This window comes from Leopardus geoffroyi, chromosome C3 (genome assembly GCF_018350155.1).
Source record: "Leopardus geoffroyi isolate Oge1 chromosome C3, O.geoffroyi_Oge1_pat1.0, whole genome shotgun sequence".
Lineage (NCBI taxonomy): Eukaryota > Metazoa > Chordata > Mammalia > Carnivora > Felidae > Leopardus > Leopardus geoffroyi.
Genome location: NC_059338.1, coordinates 64,971,195 through 64,989,381, shown reverse-complemented (window position 1 = coordinate 64,989,381; position 18,187 = coordinate 64,971,195). Strand labels below are relative to the sequence as shown.

General features: G+C 50.8%; 1 protein-coding gene across 4 annotated transcripts in view; it reads right to left on the bottom strand.

The window, feature by feature from the left end:
* The window catches only part of KIF26B (kinesin family member 26B), a 478,254-nt gene that overhangs the window by 132,784 nt on the left and 327,283 nt on the right, over positions 1-18,187 (bottom strand). For all 4 annotated transcript variants that reach the window (XM_045453192.1, XM_045453195.1, XM_045453194.1 and 1 more), the window contains one exon: positions 15,950-16,133. In XM_045453192.1, coding sequence (XP_045309148.1) covers positions 15,950-16,133 — 184 coding nt within the window. The remainder of the gene's footprint in view (positions 1-15,949; positions 16,134-18,187) is intronic.

Here is an 18,187-nt window from a genome sequence, read left to right as displayed (position 1 = left end):
TCACATCTCCCTGTACCCATCTCCTGAAGAGCCGCCTAAAGTGTCCACACCCACGGATCACTGGGAATCTCAGCCCCAGCTTTCCCCATCTGGAATGTCATACCCCGCCCTGAGCTCCACAGCATCCATGGAGGAGGCTTTCCCACAGCCCAGAGCCGGCCACATGCCTCACTTTCTCTGTCACAGTCACGGAACGCTTGCAATGATCATTTTCCCCATTTTACAGATGAGGAACTTAAGGCCCTAAGAAGTAAGTGTCTTCCTGCTACGGACTGAACGTTTGTGCCCTTTCCAAATTCGTATGTTGACACCTAAGCCCCAATGTGATGGTATTAAGAGGTGGGGGCCTTTGGGGGTGACTGGTCAGGAGGTTGGTGCCCCCATAAATGGAGCCCCCCAGCCCATTCTGCCATCGGAGGACACAAGAAGTCTGCCACCCGGGAGTGGCCCTCACTGGACCACGCTGGTACCCCGATCTCAGACTTTCGGTCTCCAGGACCCCGGGAAGTAAATTTCTGTTGTTTGAAAGCCACCCAGGCTGTGGCGTTTTGTTACCGCAGCCTGAACAGACTAAGACCCTTCCCAAGGGTCACACGGCAGCCACGTGGGGAGCGCCGGGGTTCCAGCGCACGTCCTCAGATTCCACGTTCCTTCCGCCGACAGACACATCGTGGACTCATCACGCTGCTGGTGACGGAGACAGTGGAGGCGCTGAAAGGCGTGTCTAGTGACCCCTCCTTAAAGAGATCTTCATTCTGTCTCAGACTTCACGCCCACTTAAGACCTCTAAACCTATTCAGCTTTTCCACTAACTGGAGATTAATACCAATACTGATACGATATGAACACCAATAATTGACGGTTATGGAAGTTATTTGGAAAGTTCCAGAAATCATTTGGAAAATTCCAGAAATACAAAATTTAAAAACAAAGAACACCTGTGTCTGTTTTGCTCACACTGCAAAGCCGGTGTCTCCCCCCACGGCGCCTGGTGCTTTTCTGAGTGCGCCCGGAGTGTCTGTCGAACGACTGTTTCCCCGGGGAAATACGGGGAGTTAGATCACGGCCCAGCCTGAGACAGACATCACGTACCACGGCCGTCCGGCTGTATGTTTCATAACGTAACCTTACAAGGGCCAACTTGGGAGCCTGCGCCCTCTGGCCATGAGCTCTGCACCGCTAGGCGTATGGGACGGCGGTGGTGAGCCACCGTGGGAACAGGTAAAAGGAGAAACAAACATTTTCACAAAGACTGATGTGCTGAAGTCTGGACCTTTCTGTGCAACACGGGGTAAGCAGAGGGTGGCCAGCATTAACTGGTAGATGTAAGACTGTCCGTCTGGAATCAGTGCTCCCCGGAGGCACCTTCATCTCCTGCCAGAACCACAAGGATGTCAGTGCTCCCCGGTGGAGCAGTGCCCAGATCCTCCTCTGAGGCCCCCAAGGCCTTAGATTTTCTTCCCGCTGCACACGGCCCCTCGTCACTCCCCGGGGTTAATCTCTGCACAGTGTCTTTACTCTAAGCTCTCTTGAGCACACACACCACTCTTCTCCCCTAGAAACTGCTCAATGAGTATGAAAAGTGGTCCACAAGACGAACTTCCAAAGAAATCCTTATTTCAAAAGCACAGAGAGGGGCGCCTGGGTGGCTCAGTCGGTTCAGTGTCCGTCTGACTCGGGCTCAGGTCACAATATAGGGTTCAAGCCTATATCGGTTGGATTCTGTGTCTCCCTCTCTCTCTGCCCCTCCCCTTCCCGTGCCCTGCCCCCATCTCAAAAATAAATAGACATTAAAAAAATTAAAAAGCAAAACAAAACAAAAGCACATAGTAAATGCTCACTTAGTACCGCTGGGGTCTGACATGGATCACGTTCGAATTTAAGGCACATCATCCCTTGCACTGGTCTTTCCTCCTCAGTGCTCATTAATGTTTCCTATGAACCACCTGAACATGCAGGGGATGACCGTCATCTGTCCCTCTTGTAGGGCAGCATCATCATCTCCCAGGACATGTTCCTCCTCACCCCAACCCTGATGTGCCAGCGGGAAGAGCCACTTTCTTAGTCTGTACACCAGCCCTTGCCTGGAGTTTTGAGCCTCGGGCCAGAGAAGATAGAAACCTGTCCAGTCTGCTGGTGGAAGCTGTAAGACACGATACCTTATATATTTTTTTTCAAGATTTATTTATTTTGAGAGAAAGAGAGAGTGAGTGAGCGAGCAGGGGAGGGGCAGAGAGAGGGAGAGAGAGAGTCTCCAGCAGGATCCGCGCTGTCAGCGCAGAGCCCGACGCGGGGCTCGATCTCACGAACCGTGAGATCATGACCTGAGCCGAAACCAAGAGTCAGAGGCTGAACCGACTGAGCCACCGAGGTTCCCCAAAACACGACACTTCAGAGCTGTCGGCACCTGTGTGAGGCGAAAGCTGATCCGGACTGAAGAAGAATGAAGCCAAAATGTGGAAGGAAGCACAAAAAGGAGAGAGAGAGAGAGAGAGAGAGAGAGAGAGAGAGAGAATCCCAAGCAAGCTCCTTGCTGTCAGCGCAGAGCTCGACGTGGGGCTTGAGTTTATGAACGAGATCACGACCTGAGCCGAAACCAAGAGTTGGACGCTTAGCCGACTGGGCTGCCCAGGCGCCCTGATGTGTGAGTTCTCTTAAGGAAGAGTCTGTGGGGATGTGAACGTGTCACACGCCACCATGATTCATCCATACAATCTGTCGGGGCAAGTGCAGGTAGTACATCAAAGTGTTAAAAATGAAACAAAAGTACATCCTCCTCTGCCCACTGCGCTGCCCGTTGTCATCACGCTCCAGCACAGATCCTGGAGGAATATCAGAATGTACGCAGTGAAGAGGAGGAAGGAAGAAAACTCACCGGGAAGCCAATTATCTTGTGCAAATTCCAGCCGTAGCTGCCATGATAAGCCAGAGCGATGACGATAAAAAGAGTAGGTTCTTTTAGTTGTCTACCCAAGAATGATCTTGAACTCTTTCGAAAGAGGGGCTCCGGGCGCGCCCTCTCCCCGCCCTGCCTGCACAGACCACAGCCCGGTCCGTGCTCACAACAGATGTCTTTACACAAAAACAGAAACTCAGACGTTTCCATCATCACTGATCTGGTGTTCTAGACCCAGTGGTCTCAATGGAGCTGGATCACCCAGAGAGCTTGATACAGTCTAGGAGGAGATTAAGTATCAAGTCAGCTCCCGGGGTCCCGTCCCCCCACAGTGCTGACCCTGAGTTCTCACTAGCCTGGAGTAGGGGTCAAGGGCAAGGGCACCTTCTCTCATGGAACTCAGAGCAGGTTTCTGTTTGTTTGTTGCCTTTAAAAATATCATTCTGAATATTAATTTGCTTTCACCGGTAATTTACTTTTACTGCATGGAAACCACAGAAGGCGATCCATACCAGGGGATAAAGCAACACAGAACAACTATAAAGCTCTCCAGGGCGACGAGGGAAGGGGAGAGTAATGGGACTCTGGCAGCAGAGGAGGCCCGCCCCACCCCTGCCTCGGCCCCTTGTCAGCCAGCCCCTGATTACAGCCGTACCACAGCCAGGGACATTTGCATGGACACCACAGGCCTTTCCTGAAGCCAAATGAGTACACAGGAAGTGTGCAGAGAACAAGTCCCAGAACTGGGCTTCGTATCCCTGATCTACCTCAGATCAGGTACGTGACCTTGGGCAGATGCCTTAGATCTATTTCAGCTTCCTCAGAGGTAAAATAGGGGCGATTACAACAGACCCTTCCCGCAGAGTTGAAAGGAGGTTTTAATATGTTAATACAAGTTCAGCACTCAGAACTGTGCCCGGCACAAGGAAATGGCCAGTCTGTGTTATATGATCAGAAAAAGAACACTGGGAACAAAGACATAGGGTCTCCCTAGCCACTCTGAAAAGCTGTGCTGTCTCTGGTAATTCTCTTGCCCTCTCTGAATCTCAGTGCCCTCATCTATCTCTCGGGGCTGTTTTAAAGGTCAAGGGAGAGGATACAGGTGAAAGCATCTGCAGACCATAATACACAGATGTGAAAGATCACCCTAGGAGAAGGAGACCCACGTCATGGTTCCATCCTTCTATTTGTTCCCCTATGTGATGGTAAGTTTATGTGTCCGTTTGGCTGGGCCAGGGCACCCAGATATTCGGCCAAACACTATTCTGAATGTTTCAGTGTTTTTTTTTTTAGGTGGGATTAACATTTAAATCAGCTAACTATGATTAAAGCAGATTACCATCCATATCATGGGTGGGCCTCACCTAATCAGTTGAGGTCTTGCTAGAGAAAGAACTGACTTCCCTGGAAGAAGAGGGAATCCTGCCAGCAGACTGCCTTTGGACTTGAACTGCAAGTCTCCCCTGGGTCTCCAGCCTGCTGTCCTCCCCTGCAGGTTCTGGACTTGTCAGCCTCCACAGTTTCTCTCTCTGGGTACATATATGCATCAGTATCTGTATATGCACACACACACACACACACACACACCCTCCTCTGCTTCTCCGAGAGCCCTAATATACCCACTATTTACTGAGTACCTGTGTAGGATGTGAAGGGGGACAAGAGAGATACGACCCTGCCATCAGGAAGGTTATGGTCAACAGAGATCCATGAAACGCTGAATTAGAGAGACTGTTCATCCAAAGGGTGGTAGGTATGATGGAGAGGAAGTTGGGGCCCCTCAGCAGGGAAATCTTCCCCGAGGGGATGGCATTCCCGTGGTATCCAGAGGATGGGCGGAAACCAGCCAAGCAAAGGCCAAGCAGACCCGTAGACAAGAGCAAGCTTTCTGGGGGAGGTGACATCACAGCCTTTTGCTTCCGGCATCCACTCCTGGGCCGGGATCCCGCATCCACTCCTGCCCACCCAGCGTGTGGCTTGTGCTTGTAACCGAGCCGACAGCCGATTTGGGGGCTGTGTCGCCGGCAGCAGGCTGAATGGCTTTATTTGTTCTGAAGTCTTTTCAGGGCGCTACCTTTTCCATTTTCTGCAGATCAGGGGACGGAGTGGGAAGCAGGCAGACCAGCAAACCCTGCTCCCGGCTCACCCATGGGATAAAGCATTCCCAAACTCAGGGGTGGTGGGTATCTGGTCCAAGCTGCTGAAGGAAATAACCCTTGGGAGAAAAGGGTCCCTTTTTTCCTGCAAAAAGTGTCAAAAGATTCCAGAGGTAACTTCTTGTGGGCTTCCTGTTTTGAGAGAAACGTCCAGCAGCCCCTTGTGTAGTGATGACGGCTGTAGCTGTGCCTGGGTTTATGCAGTGGGTCTACACTGCCCGATCCCATCCTCACAACACACCCGAGGCTCTCCTGGTGCCTGGCCCCCAGCCGCTCCCCCATCAAGGCCGGCGAACTGAACTCACTGAGCGGTGTCAGTCCCCTGCCCCTCCGTCCACACTGGCCTGTCTGCTAAGGTTGCACCTGCACATTGTCACGTATGGGTGGGGTCTTAAATGCGTTGCTCTGGGGTGGGGGTCGGGGGACTGGGTCGCCTGGGAGCATCGGGACGAGCGGACATGAGCGCTCCTTCCCTTGGTTTACCAGCAGGCTCACACTTTGGGTAAGAGAGCTGAGTTTGCAAACCTAAGAAGCCAGCATGGGAGGCAGACCGATTTTACCATTGCCTCTGACTGGTCCCAGCTGGCCCAGACTCCACCGACAATTCACTGCTGGTGGTAAGGAGATCTCGGCTCCAAGGGGAAGAAATTTCTATCTGAGTAGTTGGCTGTAGCCACGGGGCACAGACCGGACCCAGGGAAGGGGAAAAGAATGTGCGAGGAATTTTGTCCCCGGCACGCACGGCTATTATAATGGTTCTGCTTCTGGTTGCTTCTGTGGGAAGTCAAATACTCCAACTCAGTGCTGGAATTTAGAGGTCAGTGTTTTGGTCTGCACGTTCGCGTCCGTCCCAAGGTGACGGTTTTAGGATGGATGGTCTTTGGGGGGTAATTAGGTCATGAGGGTGGAGCCCTCACGAAGGGGATGAGCGCCCTGTAAGAAGAGACAAGAGAGGTTTCTGTCCTGTCTCCCATGGGAGGCACAAGAAGGTGACCGACCGCGTGCACACCAGGAAGAGCGCTCTCACCAGGCGTCAGATCTGCCAGCCTGACCTTGGGCTTCTCAGTCTCCAGAATGGTGAGAAATAAGTTTCTGTTTCAGCCCCCCAGGTGATGGTAGTATTGCTCAGATGGTATCACAGAGCACGGGCTGAGACGGACTTGAAAAGTAAGAGGGGGATGAGTAGGCAGAGGACTGTGATTCAGAAACCATTTAACAATCTAAGGGAAATTCGGGTTTGCTTTTAAGAATGTATCAACATGGGGGCGCCTGGATGGCTCCGTCGGTGAAACGTCCGACTTCACTCAGGTCATGATCTCGCGGTTCGTGGGTTCAAGCCCCGCGTTGGGCTCTGTGCTGACAGCTCAGAGCCTGGAGCCTACTTGGGATTCTGTGTCTCCCTCTCTCTCTGTCCCTCCCCCGCTCGCAGGTAGTCTCTCTCTCTCTGTCTCTCAAAAATAAACATTAAAAAAAAAGAATGTATCAAAATGATTCTCCCCTTTTACAGTGACACATTTTAGTTCAAGGAAGCATCAGAAAGGAATTCACATGTTTTGTTATGCAAGTCTCAGGAGGCAAGAACATTTCCTACTTGGAGGCACGAAGTAAAACTTTCTAATTAACTCAGCAGTTTGGACTCACCATTTTTTTATAAAACATTACTATCCATCCCATTTTAATGGGATAATTATGATTAACTTTCCTTTCGGCCATTAGCAAGAGAAAGACCTAGAAAGATACGATGCGAGAAGTGTTGGCTTAAAACAGACCTACTGTTCCCAGGCTCTTGATATCAGTAATTGTCTAATTGTGCTGAGCCCGACCAAAATGCGGTTTTTGCCAAAGAATGATCAAAAGCCTTCTTCTGGCATCATAATCCATCTTATGTGGCCTTTGGTTAATTGAGAATGTGGCATTTATTCCAGAGAGAATTCCCTCATTTTATCTTGTGCTTTCATTCCATAAGTCAGGATGCTAATTAGGATTACAGGTACTCCAGGAGGCCCCAAGCTTATCCAATTACGGCACTGGTTTCTAGCCTTTAAAATGTCTCCTCAGAAAAATCACCTTCGTCTTTCTCAATGCTCACATGTGCACACACACACACACACACACGCACGTGCTAGCACATGCCTGCCATCTCAATAATATGTAAAAAACAAACAAACAAACAACCCTGGGATTGAGGCTGAAGATACAAAATAGGGAATAAGATTAAAAATCTCTCATTCTGCCTTCAAGGCTTCATGACTGATCATCTTCCTAGGTTGAAACTCGCCCAGAGATGTTCCTTCTGCAGGACGGCCAAGAACATCAGTGTCTGGAGAACTTCACGTGCCTGGAGCTTTGACCGGGTCTTCAGAAGACCCCCACTCTTCAGCTAAAGCAGACAGGAGTTCAGAGAACTGGAAAATGTAGAAGCTCTATGAAGAAAATGGACATACAAATCTCTTCCCCTTCCTGTGCCCTGAAGGCTACAATAATGGGCCGAGATAGAAGACAGATAACTCTGAGCTACAGGACCCAACTATTCGTCCCTGCTCACCCACGAATCCTTTTATCCGGTTTGTTCTGTGTAGATATCCCAGGCAAAGAGAGGCCCAAGTGGAGTGTTTTATATTAAGTAACACGCCCGCCCATCCGTAATCAGATCTAACGAAGCTGAAACGTGCCTGCTTAACCCTTCTCGTTTTCCATCTGATAATGAAGACAAAGGAGCATTACCTCCATACAAGGTGACCAGCGGTCTTAGGGGCAGTCACACTAGTAATGAAAAACCAAAATGGCGCCCCACTTTCCTTACACATGTTTGACCATGACCCTTTCTGCCGTGGCCTTTAACGGAGAACGTCTCCTAATACTTCCCTTTCGTTGGCAACAGCGAAAGCTGCTAATTGGAGAGTGGCGTGGCAGGGGCTGTGGACAAAAGTCCCCATGACTGAGGCCATTTGGGTTTGCTCCAGAATCAGCTTGGCCCTTGGAGGGGCCCCAAGAGTGTCTGGGATGGGGCAGGCCCAGAGCTGGGAGGGTGCTGGGACCGCGTGGAAACCTCTGCATGGGGTGCTGGGGGGCAGGACCTGGCAAGATTCATGAGTCTGAATGTTTTCTCCAAGCCTCCTTTCTCTTTCAGATGCAGACTAGAAGAGGGGTCAGAATAAGTAAGAAAGGAAGGACAGAAAACCAAACTCCAACTACAAGAGCTTAGCAGACTCCAGCAAAACCAGCAGAGCACAGACAAGAACTGTAATTAGGGAGGAGAAGGTCACACGAGTTTACTCCCCAGAAGAGCTGACAACTTAATTTACGAAGCTATCAGGCTGGCCATGTGATGAATTATTTTGTATTATTTATGCAGTATTATCTATGCATCCCTTCCCCCCACTGCCCACCCCCCCCAGCTCTCCAAAGTAGAGAACTCACAAGTCACTTTCCCCATGTGTAGCATTTAAGGACAGAGCAGTCACTGGTGAGTGAGTAGTAGGATCCAGAATTTTCCATCACATTTGAATTCTTTATTTTGTATACATTCTCAAAATGAATGTCAAAGGCTGGCTCAAGTCTTTCCTGTTTTCACTGACAGCTTTGGGATGAGGAATGGTAGAAGCAGGAAGGAGAAATTTGACAATCTGCACTCTGTTTAAATAACCCGGACTCTGGTGGGCTGGAAGGCGTGAAATTCTCCTCCACATAACCTGGCATCACTTCCTAAACAAGGGAGGGATACGCCAGCCATTTCTACCTGTTGAATACATAAGAGCTACCTTAGTACCTTTTAAAAATCTTATTTTAGGGGCGCCTGGATGGCTCAGTCGGTTCGGCATCGACTTCTGCTCAGGTCACGATCTCACGGTTCAGTTCGTGAGTTCGAGCCCCGCGTCAGGCTCCGTGCTGACAGCGTGGAGCCTGCTTGGGATTCTCTCTCCCCCTCTCTCTCTGCCCCTCCCCTGCTCGCATGCTCGATCTCTCTCTCTCTCTCTCAAAATAAATAAATAAACTTAAAACACATTTTTAAAATTCTTACTTTAATCAATTTTTTCTATCTCGTTGTTTTCATCTTGTACTCAGAATGTCAGTTGGAAAGGAATCTGGGCTTCCTCTTCAGGAGAGTGTCACAGGGTTTAGTACAGGCACACCTCATTTTATTGTGGTTCACTTTGTTGTACCTCACAGACACTTAATACAAATTGAAGGAATGTGGAGACCCCATGCCAAGCAAGTCTACTGGAGCCATTCTTCCAACAGCAGCTGCTCACTGCCCGTCTCTGTGTCACATTTTGGTATTTCTCACAATATCTCTAACTTTTTCATTACCATACTAGTTATGGTGACCTGCGATCAGCAGTCTCTGTTACTACTGTAACTGGGGTACCACAAACTGTGCCCATACAAGACGGCGAACTAATCGATAAATATCGGGTGTATTCTGACAGCTCCACCGACTGGCTATTCCCCATCTCTCTGCTCTCCTCGGGCCTGTTCCCCGAGACATGTTAATATCGAAAGTAAGCCAGTTAATAACCCTACGGTGGCCTCTGTGTGTTCAAGGGAAGGGAAGGGTCACACGTCTCTCGCCTTAAATCAAAAGCTAGAAATGGTGAAGCTGAGTGAGGAAGGCACGTCGAAGCTGATAGAGAGAAAGCCAGGCCTTGTGCACCAAGCAGCGAGCCAAGCTGTGGATGCAAAGGGAAAGTTCTTGAAGGAAATTACAACTGCTACTCCAGGGAACACACGAATGACAAGACAGCGAAATAGCCGTACCACCGACGTGGACAAAGCGTCCGTGGTCCGGACGGAAGAGCCAACAGCCACGACATTCCCTTAAGCCACAGCCTGACCCAGAGCAGGGCCCTGGCTCCCTTCAAGTCTGTGAAGGCTCAGAGAGGGGAGGAAGCCTCAGAAGAGAAGTCTGAGCTGGCAGAGGCTGGGTCATGAGGTTTAAGGGAAGAAGCCATCTCCGTAAAAGTACAAGGTGAGGAAGCAAGTCTGATGGAGAAGCTGCAGCAAGTTCTCCAGAAGGTCCAGCCAAGAGAATTAATGAGGGGGCTACACTCAACAACAGGTCTCAGTGTAGACAGAACAGCCTTGCATTGGAAGGCGCCATCTAGGACTTTCATGGCTGGAAAGGAGTCCGTGTCTGACTTCAAAGCCTCAAAGGACAGGCTGACTCTCTTGTGAGGGGCTAATGCAGCTGGTGAGGACTTTAACTCGAACCCCATGTTCGTGTGGCATTCCAGAAATTCCAGGGCCCTTACGAACTATGCTACATCTACTCTGCCTGTGCTCTAGAAATGGAACAAGGCCTGGATGACAGCACATCTGTTTACAGCATGGTTTACTGAATATTTCAAGCCCACTGTTGAGACCTACTGCTCAGAAAAAAGAATGCTTTTAAAACATGACTGCTCAGGGGCGCCTGGGTGGCTCAGTCAGTTAAGCGTCCGACTTCAGCTCAGGTCATGATCTCATGGTCCGTGAGTCTGAGCCCCGCGTTGGGCTCTGTGCTGAGGCTCAGAGCCTGGAGCCTGCTTCAGATTCTGTGTCTCCCTTTCTCTCTGACCCTCCCCTGTTCATGCTCTGTCTCTCTCTGTCTCAAAAATAAATAAACATTAAAAAAAATTAAAAAAACAAAAACAAAAAATGACTGCTCATTGACAGACAATGCACCAGGTCACCCAAGAGCTCTGATGGGCACGGACGAGATTCATGTTGAATTCATGACTGTTGACACGACATCCGTTCTAAGCCCATGGATCAAATTTCAGGTCTTGAAAACATACATTTTGTAGAACCATAGCTGCCGTCGACCGTGATTCCTCTGCTGGATCTGGGCAAAGTAAACTGAAAGCCTTCTGGGAAGGATTCACCATCCTAGACACCATTAACAATACTTGTGATTTGTGGAAAGAAGTCAAAGCATCAGCATTCACAGGGCTTTGGAAGAAGTTGGTTCCAGCCCTCAAGATGCCCCTTCAAGACGTCAGGGGAGGGAGCCCCTGCAGCTGTGGTGGAAACAGCAAGGGAACCGGGGTCGGAAGTGGGGGCTGCAGACGGGACCGAAGGGCTGCCATCTCCTCGTCAAACCTGATCGGATGCGCACATGGTTTCTGGAGGCGGAAGGTCCTCCCGGTGAAGACGCTGGGAAGACCGTTGAAATGACAACGGAGGATTTGGAACAGGACATCAGCTGAGCCGATAAGGCAGCGGCAGGGTCTGAGGCAGGACTCCAGTCCTGAAAGAAGTTCCGCCAGGGGTCAGATGCGATCAGGCTGCGTCGCGTGTTCCAGAGAATTCGCTCATGAAAGCAAGAGTCCAGCGATGAGGCGAACTTGTCTTACTTTCAGAAACTGCCCCAACCCCAACCTTCAGCCCCACCACCCTGACCAGTCAGCAGCCGCCAACAGGGAGGCAAGACCCTCCAGCAGCAGGCAAATCACGACTCACTGGAAACTCAGATGGTTAGCAGTGTTCAGCAATAAGTATTTTTTAATTAAGGTATGTGTGTATGTACATTGTTGATTTAGACCCAATGTTACTGCACACCTAATAGACTACAGTATCACGTAAACGTAACTTTCGTATGTACTGGGAAACCCAAAACATACATTTGGCCAACTTGATTGTGATCTCCGCTTTACCGCAATGGGCTGGAACCAAACCCGCAGTATGTCTGAGGTGTGCCTGCAACCAAATGACTTCTACCGTGGGAAGGTTTATAAATCCGTAAAGGAAAAAGAGCCTGCACGAAAGAGCTCACGTGGTTCTTTTATTTTTTCTATGCTAGGAGTTTACACATCAAACAAGAGACAGTTGAGAATTCTGCTAAATCTAGACAATATAGAACCTGGTGGTGACACTGGACAAGCAGCGTGTGTGTGTGTGTGTGTGTGTGTGTGTGTGTGTGTGTGAGCGAGCAGGAGACAGAGAGACAGAGAGAGATTATTTACAGAACATACCTTTTAACAGAGGTCAAGATATGCTGTTACTGGTTTTGCAAAATAGTGCTGAATGAAATACACACAACTTAAAACCAAGGGCTGAGAAGAACAAAGGGTTATGGCCCAGCATTTACAGCAGAAGAGAAATAATGCAGCCAGACAAGCAAGTCTATTTCTAAGTCCCAACTCCTAGGACTCTGCCAAGTCGCCTGCCTTTGGGCCGCACTGCCCCAGGAAGAGAAATCTCGGGAAGCACTCGAGAGACGCACAGACGGTTGCGGACAGATGGTGACGGGGGGCCACCCCCCAGGATGCCTAGTCTTAGCAGGGATCCCCAGGGGCAGGAAACAGCACAGGAGTAGTGGCTGAGGCTCCTGCCAGGCAAACATCTTCACGGGAGCCTCGAGTTCCCGGAGATCAGGACTCCCCCCACTTCCTTTGCAAGGAGGCGCCCAGAATGGCCACCCTGCTCCCCTGTAGTGTGCCCTCCTGGGGCACCCACGGTGGTACTTGGTACACGGTACGTCTATAGACACTCACTGAGTAAATCAACTATGACGCGTCCTCCCCATCTGTCCCCGCTTCATTTTCCACGATTCCCCTCCAAGTTTCTCCATCCAATTTTGGGCGATCACTCCATCGTTCGCAGTGTGGGTTCTCTTGTTGCGAGCACCCACCTATATGAGCGGTCTTACGTCCCCAAAACACGATGGGGGAACACAGGCTGAGCGCTCAATGTTCCAGCTTTGGAGGCACTCCTGGGGGTCCTGAAGGGGAAAGGAGGGTCCTTTCCCCTCATGCTTCCTGGATTTCCCTCCAGGTGCTCTCCTGGGAAGAGGAGCATTAGCCAGGTACTGGTGGATTGCTGGCCTCACCACCGAGACCGTTGCCGGTCCCGTGACCGCTCTCGCCTTCGAGTGTTATGCACAGGGGGCGCCTGGGGGGCTCAGTCCGTTGAGCGTCCGACTTCAGCTCAGGTGATGATCTCGCGGTCCGTGAGTTCAAGCCCCGCGTCGGGCTCTGTGCGGACAGCTCGGAGCCTGGAGTCTGCTTCGGATTCTGTGTCTCCCTCTCTCTCTGCCCCTCCCCCACTCGTGCTCGCTCTCTCTCTCTCAGAAATAAACATCAAAAAAAAATTTTTTTTCTTAAGCGATACGCACAGGAGGCATGGCTGCAAAGCCGCACGCTCGGTGAGTTCAACAGGTAACGTAATTTGCTCTAGAAGCTTGTAATCCAAGACAGAGCTCTGGCACGAAGCTGTGACAACAAACCAATGAACCTGAAACGTGGACGTTAATTAATTGTGCAAACAAATTTCCTGAGGAGCACGTACTGACTTAGGGGAAGGAGCCATTTTCGAAGAGATTAGAGGTATCATTTACATATAAGCCAAATCAATGAAATATAAACAGGCACTAAGCTTCTCTCATCCACTAATCACCTCTATCTGTTCATTAAGGATGTGTCTACAAGACCGCTTAGTATCGTTTTGTTGATATTACTTGCAAGTTAGAATTATTTGAAGGCTGCGATGCCAATTTTTCCTTAAAGCAGATTGTCCTTCGATTTGGTCCAAATTGGTGAGATTTTTTTCCTTTTTTTTTTTTTTAAGTTTATTTTGAGAGAGAGAGAGAGAGAGAGAGAGAGAGAGAATCCTAAGCAGGCTCTGCGCTGTCAGCACAGAGCTCGATGCGGGGCTCGATCTCAGGAACCGCGAGATCATGACCAGAACCGAGATCCAGAGTCGGACGCCTAACCGACCGAGCCACCCAAGCGCCTGAGATTAGTGAGACTTCTAAGACTGACTGGAATAAATGCACCAGGTTGAAAGTGCTGGAAGGAGCGGCCTCTGCCTTGTCTGCCCCTGACTGCAAGCCTAGCGTCCAGCACCGTGCCTGACACATAATAGGTGCTCAACAAGCATCTGCAGTTTGCCAAGGCGCACCCCCGGGGCCGACGACGCCCAGAGGTTTTCTGTGTTGTGTGTCTGCTATACGTCAGCTCTAGACACACTGAAGTTACTGCAAACCCTTCCGCCCCCGCGGCCTCCAGAGGAGCTTTTGCCCTGAAGCAGTGCCCAGCGGCCACACTGGCTCTGGGAGGAGGGTCCGGGTTGCTGCTGGCATGGTCCCCGCCATGGAGCGCCTCCGGTCTCCCTGTGTGTCTGCCCTCGGCCGCTCCTGCTACCCTTTCTCGCCCGGCCGTGACTCCGCAAAGGGAAGCGTGTCCTTCTCCCCTGGACCAAGGCAACTGGATTCCACGGTTATTTGGCTGCCCCCGCGGCCCCGACGCATTCTTGTCCCCACCCCAAAGTGTTAAAGATCACGCATACCTAGTGGCAGCCCAGTGAGACCGCAGAAAACAAAATGGCTGTAGGTGTTGCCTTCCGGGCTTGAGTCAGGAGGAACCCGAAAATCTCTTACCCCCTGGGGGGGCCTCAGTTATCTTGTTCACTAAACCCACAGGCCTGGGAAACGCTCCCGGGTCTCCTGAGGGAGTCCTCGCGTGGTTGAGGCACGAGAGGTCAGGGTTGAGCGGGGCTTGCGCCCCACCCCCACCTCAGGTTTAAACAATGAAGTGGCTTCTGGCAGTTCAGTCAAGCTTCTCAACTTCGCCCATACTGATTTATATACAACGCTTACTATTTATTCTATTTTCAATTCTGCTGTACTTCTAAGTCGACTTCGTCCGGGGGCAGTTCGGCTCCAGCATTCAAGTTCCAAACTCCTCTTAGCAGAACAGAAGCCCACGTATGCTTAAAAAATGGGTCAGGTGGTCAATTTTACGTGACGTGTTAGCTTTACCACGATTAAAAAGAAAAGACACGATTTTAAAGCCCTGCATTACCCGCCCTCCTCAGAAGGCAGCACGTCAACCATCCATGATGACCTCCGTGAGGGTGTCACTGTCCCCCCTCAGCAGCTGTCCCCTCTACAAGTCCTTCCCTAGAGAGAGATCCCAACCCACAGGGTTTTCTCCGTCTCCTTCCTGGCTGGTGAGGCGAGGGCAGCCCTACAGCCCTTGTTCCCTACTCTTCTTCTGGGCCTGGGGGGAACCGTCGGGAAAATTCCAGAACCGCATACATTCCGCTGGAGTAAGCAATGCTCCGTTCAAAACAATCTTCCAGTTTATTCACCGTTGGGAAGAGGAACACGGCAAGTTCATGCCTTCCCGAGGCGGGTGGTGAAGTTGGGGGGGGGGGGTGGGAGAGCACGGAGGAGGGGAGGAGGCAGAGAAGCAGTGAGGAGAGGAAGGCATGGCCAAGAAAGAAGGGGCAGAGGGCCCCACGGTGAGCTCCAGAAGGCCGGTGAGTTCCGGGAAGACCAGGCACCTGGAACGGCCGTGACTGGGGGTCCAGGGGAAAAGGGGATCAGCGACCGCGCGAGCTCGGTCCTCACAGTACAGCAGCCAAGCCTTCAGCCAGACCTGCAGCGTTCCAGAAAGAAGGCGGTGGCAGATCGCGTTGAGCGCACAAGGCACTGGCGGGGTTGTGTGCCCCGTCCCACTTCGGACGAAGACGAAAGAGACACAGCAGCCACCTTTCCTCAGCTAAATGTTTTCCTGAGTCTCGGCTTATTCTCCATCTGAAGAGCACAGTGTGAGGAGTTCACCCAGGCACCCACGTCGGCACCGAGAGTCTGGGGTGGTGTCTGAAAACGAAGTTTTCGAAGCAGCCTCCGCCTGCTGCCCTTTGTGTCTTTGTTTACTTCAAACGGCTACAGATCTGTCGACACTGCCCAGCTGCCTGTGTCCTGCCCAAACCCAATCAGACCTTGAACACTCTCATGGTCTCCACTGGCCACGTCATACATGGGACTGAAGAAAAGCTGATGGTACTTCCAAGTGAATCTCATTTTGACCCCTGTGCTCCCTGGTCACCCCCTTGTGTTAACAAACCAACTGGGCTCCTCGTCCTCTGCTTTCGCCTCGATGCGCAACCCGCCCCACCGCCCAGCACCTACCTTGCCCAGGCCTGGCGTGTCCTTCACCTTGTTGACGGCCCTCAGCAGACAGGGCGGGGCCGGGGGAGGGCTGGTCTGCAGGATGCCACTGAAGCTGGTGGCAAAGAGCGGGGGCTCGGCCACAGAAGACGTGGAAGGCCGGTGTTTCTTCTTTTTGGAAGACAGATTTAACTTCTGGGCGGCCCTGGAAGGAAAAATGCAGAAAAGGGCCAGTAAGGAGAAAAGTATGGTCCAATCAGATATGCTAGGGTTACTTTATTTCCTTGCTCTCTCTCTCTCTCTCTCTTTTTTTAAATTTTATTTGAGAGAGAGAGAGAGACAGAGAGAGACAGAGAATCTTGAGCAGGCTCCACACTCAGCGGGGAGCCCAATGCGGGGCTCGTTCCAACGACCCTGGGATCATGACTTGAGCTGAAATCCAGAGTTGGACGCTCAACCGACTGAGCCACCCAGGTGCCTCGTGTTTTCTTTCTCTTAAAGAGCCCCTCGTTTTTCCTGAATCTTGACAGTTCCCTGTTCATCCTCTGGGTGCTTGCCAGTAGCCCCATCGCTGCAACGACCCTCATGAGCTACCCAATCACTCACACAGAAGAAAAATGCCATAAAAGTGCACGGCTCTTGCAATCACGATTTACAAAGGGTAGTTTGTTATCTACACTCAGCTTCGGCATGGACAAAGCTGGTCATCTCTGGGGATAAAACAGCACCCATTAGGTTAATCGTCCCATAGCTTCTCTGGCACAAACTCAAGTGTGAGAGACCTTATGAGCTATTTAGAGATTCTAACAATTCCAAGCCAGCCTGATGACGATCTACAAGGTGACCAAGGAAGGCATGCTCTGTGCCTGGTGGTGGAAGAAAACGGCCCAATGCGATGGGGAAACATAAATCAACCTGGTTTCAGAAACAGAACACCAAATCAGAATGAAGTCCAGCCAGGGTAGATGGTGCTGCTGAGAGCAGGGACTGCTTGGGTGGAAACCAGGCTTTCTGCGGGGTGGTCTTTCGATACAAAATGCAATTCACTGGGCAAGCACCAGGGGGTGAGGGTCAGAGCCAGCAAACTTGGCACAGAGCCTGCAGATGGGGAACAGTGGTGGGGGGGGGGGGGAGTGGGGCGGTTGCCAACATTGTTAATAACATCTACTGTTCATGTCACGTCTCCGACCATTCAAATGCTCGGCAACACTTCCTCTTACAGTGAAACGAGGCGAGTGGCCACAAGGCAGAGGCATTTCAGAGACTCTAACATATTCGCTTCTGGATGAATTCTTGGTGTTTTCACACTGTACTTGTGTTGGACGAATTCCAATTGCCTCATCCAATGGTATTAAATGTTTGAGCTGCTGTTTAAAACAACCAGACTACCATGACCTTGTTCAACAGACCAAAACCTCCTAATCCATCCACTGTCAGCTGCCTGACAGGTCACCAGTGACACAGGTCAAGGAGACAGAATCATCATCGCCTGCACCTCCTCCCATCCCCCATCTTACTGATCGGGAATAGTTAGTTTTAATCTTGGGTCGGTAATTGTCATCCTCTGGCAAATCTCTTGAGCTACAAAGTCGCCACGGTGCAAACACAGCCACCAGGAATCATCACTTCAAAGTTTGTATGTTCTTAGCTGTAAACCCAAAAATCTTCACGAGAGTGAAATACAGGGGAATGGGTTACGTGAGGAACAGGAGGGCGGAGCCCCGATGCCCTGTGCCCCACCTGGAGATCTAACAGACGTCTCGTACTTGAAGACCAAATTCATGATCTTTTCCTGAAAAGCTGTACGCCCTCAGCCTTCCCTCTTTCAGAAAATGGCGATTCCATCCGTGCAATGGCCCCGACACCTCTGACTCCTCTTTCTCTCACACCAGCCAGCCGATCCATCAGGAAACCTTATTGGCTGTAACTTCAGAATAGGTCCGTGATGTACTACCTCTCATCACCTTTACTGCTCCTGTGTCCCTCTGAGCCACTAAGCTCTCTTGCCTGGATTCCTAAAATAGTCTCCTACTTTGTCTCCCTTCCTCTGTTGCCCCCCACCCCTAGCCCCTGCTGTGCAGTCTATTTTCCACACAGTTGTCAGAGTGGTTCTGTTAAAACATAACTGCTCAAAACCTTCCATTTTGCTTCTTATCTCATAGTAAAAGCCAAGTAATTACAGGGGCCTAGAAGGCCTCACATATATCCTCCCTCATATCTCAGACCACCTTTCCTACTTTTCTCGCCTTCAGTTACTCT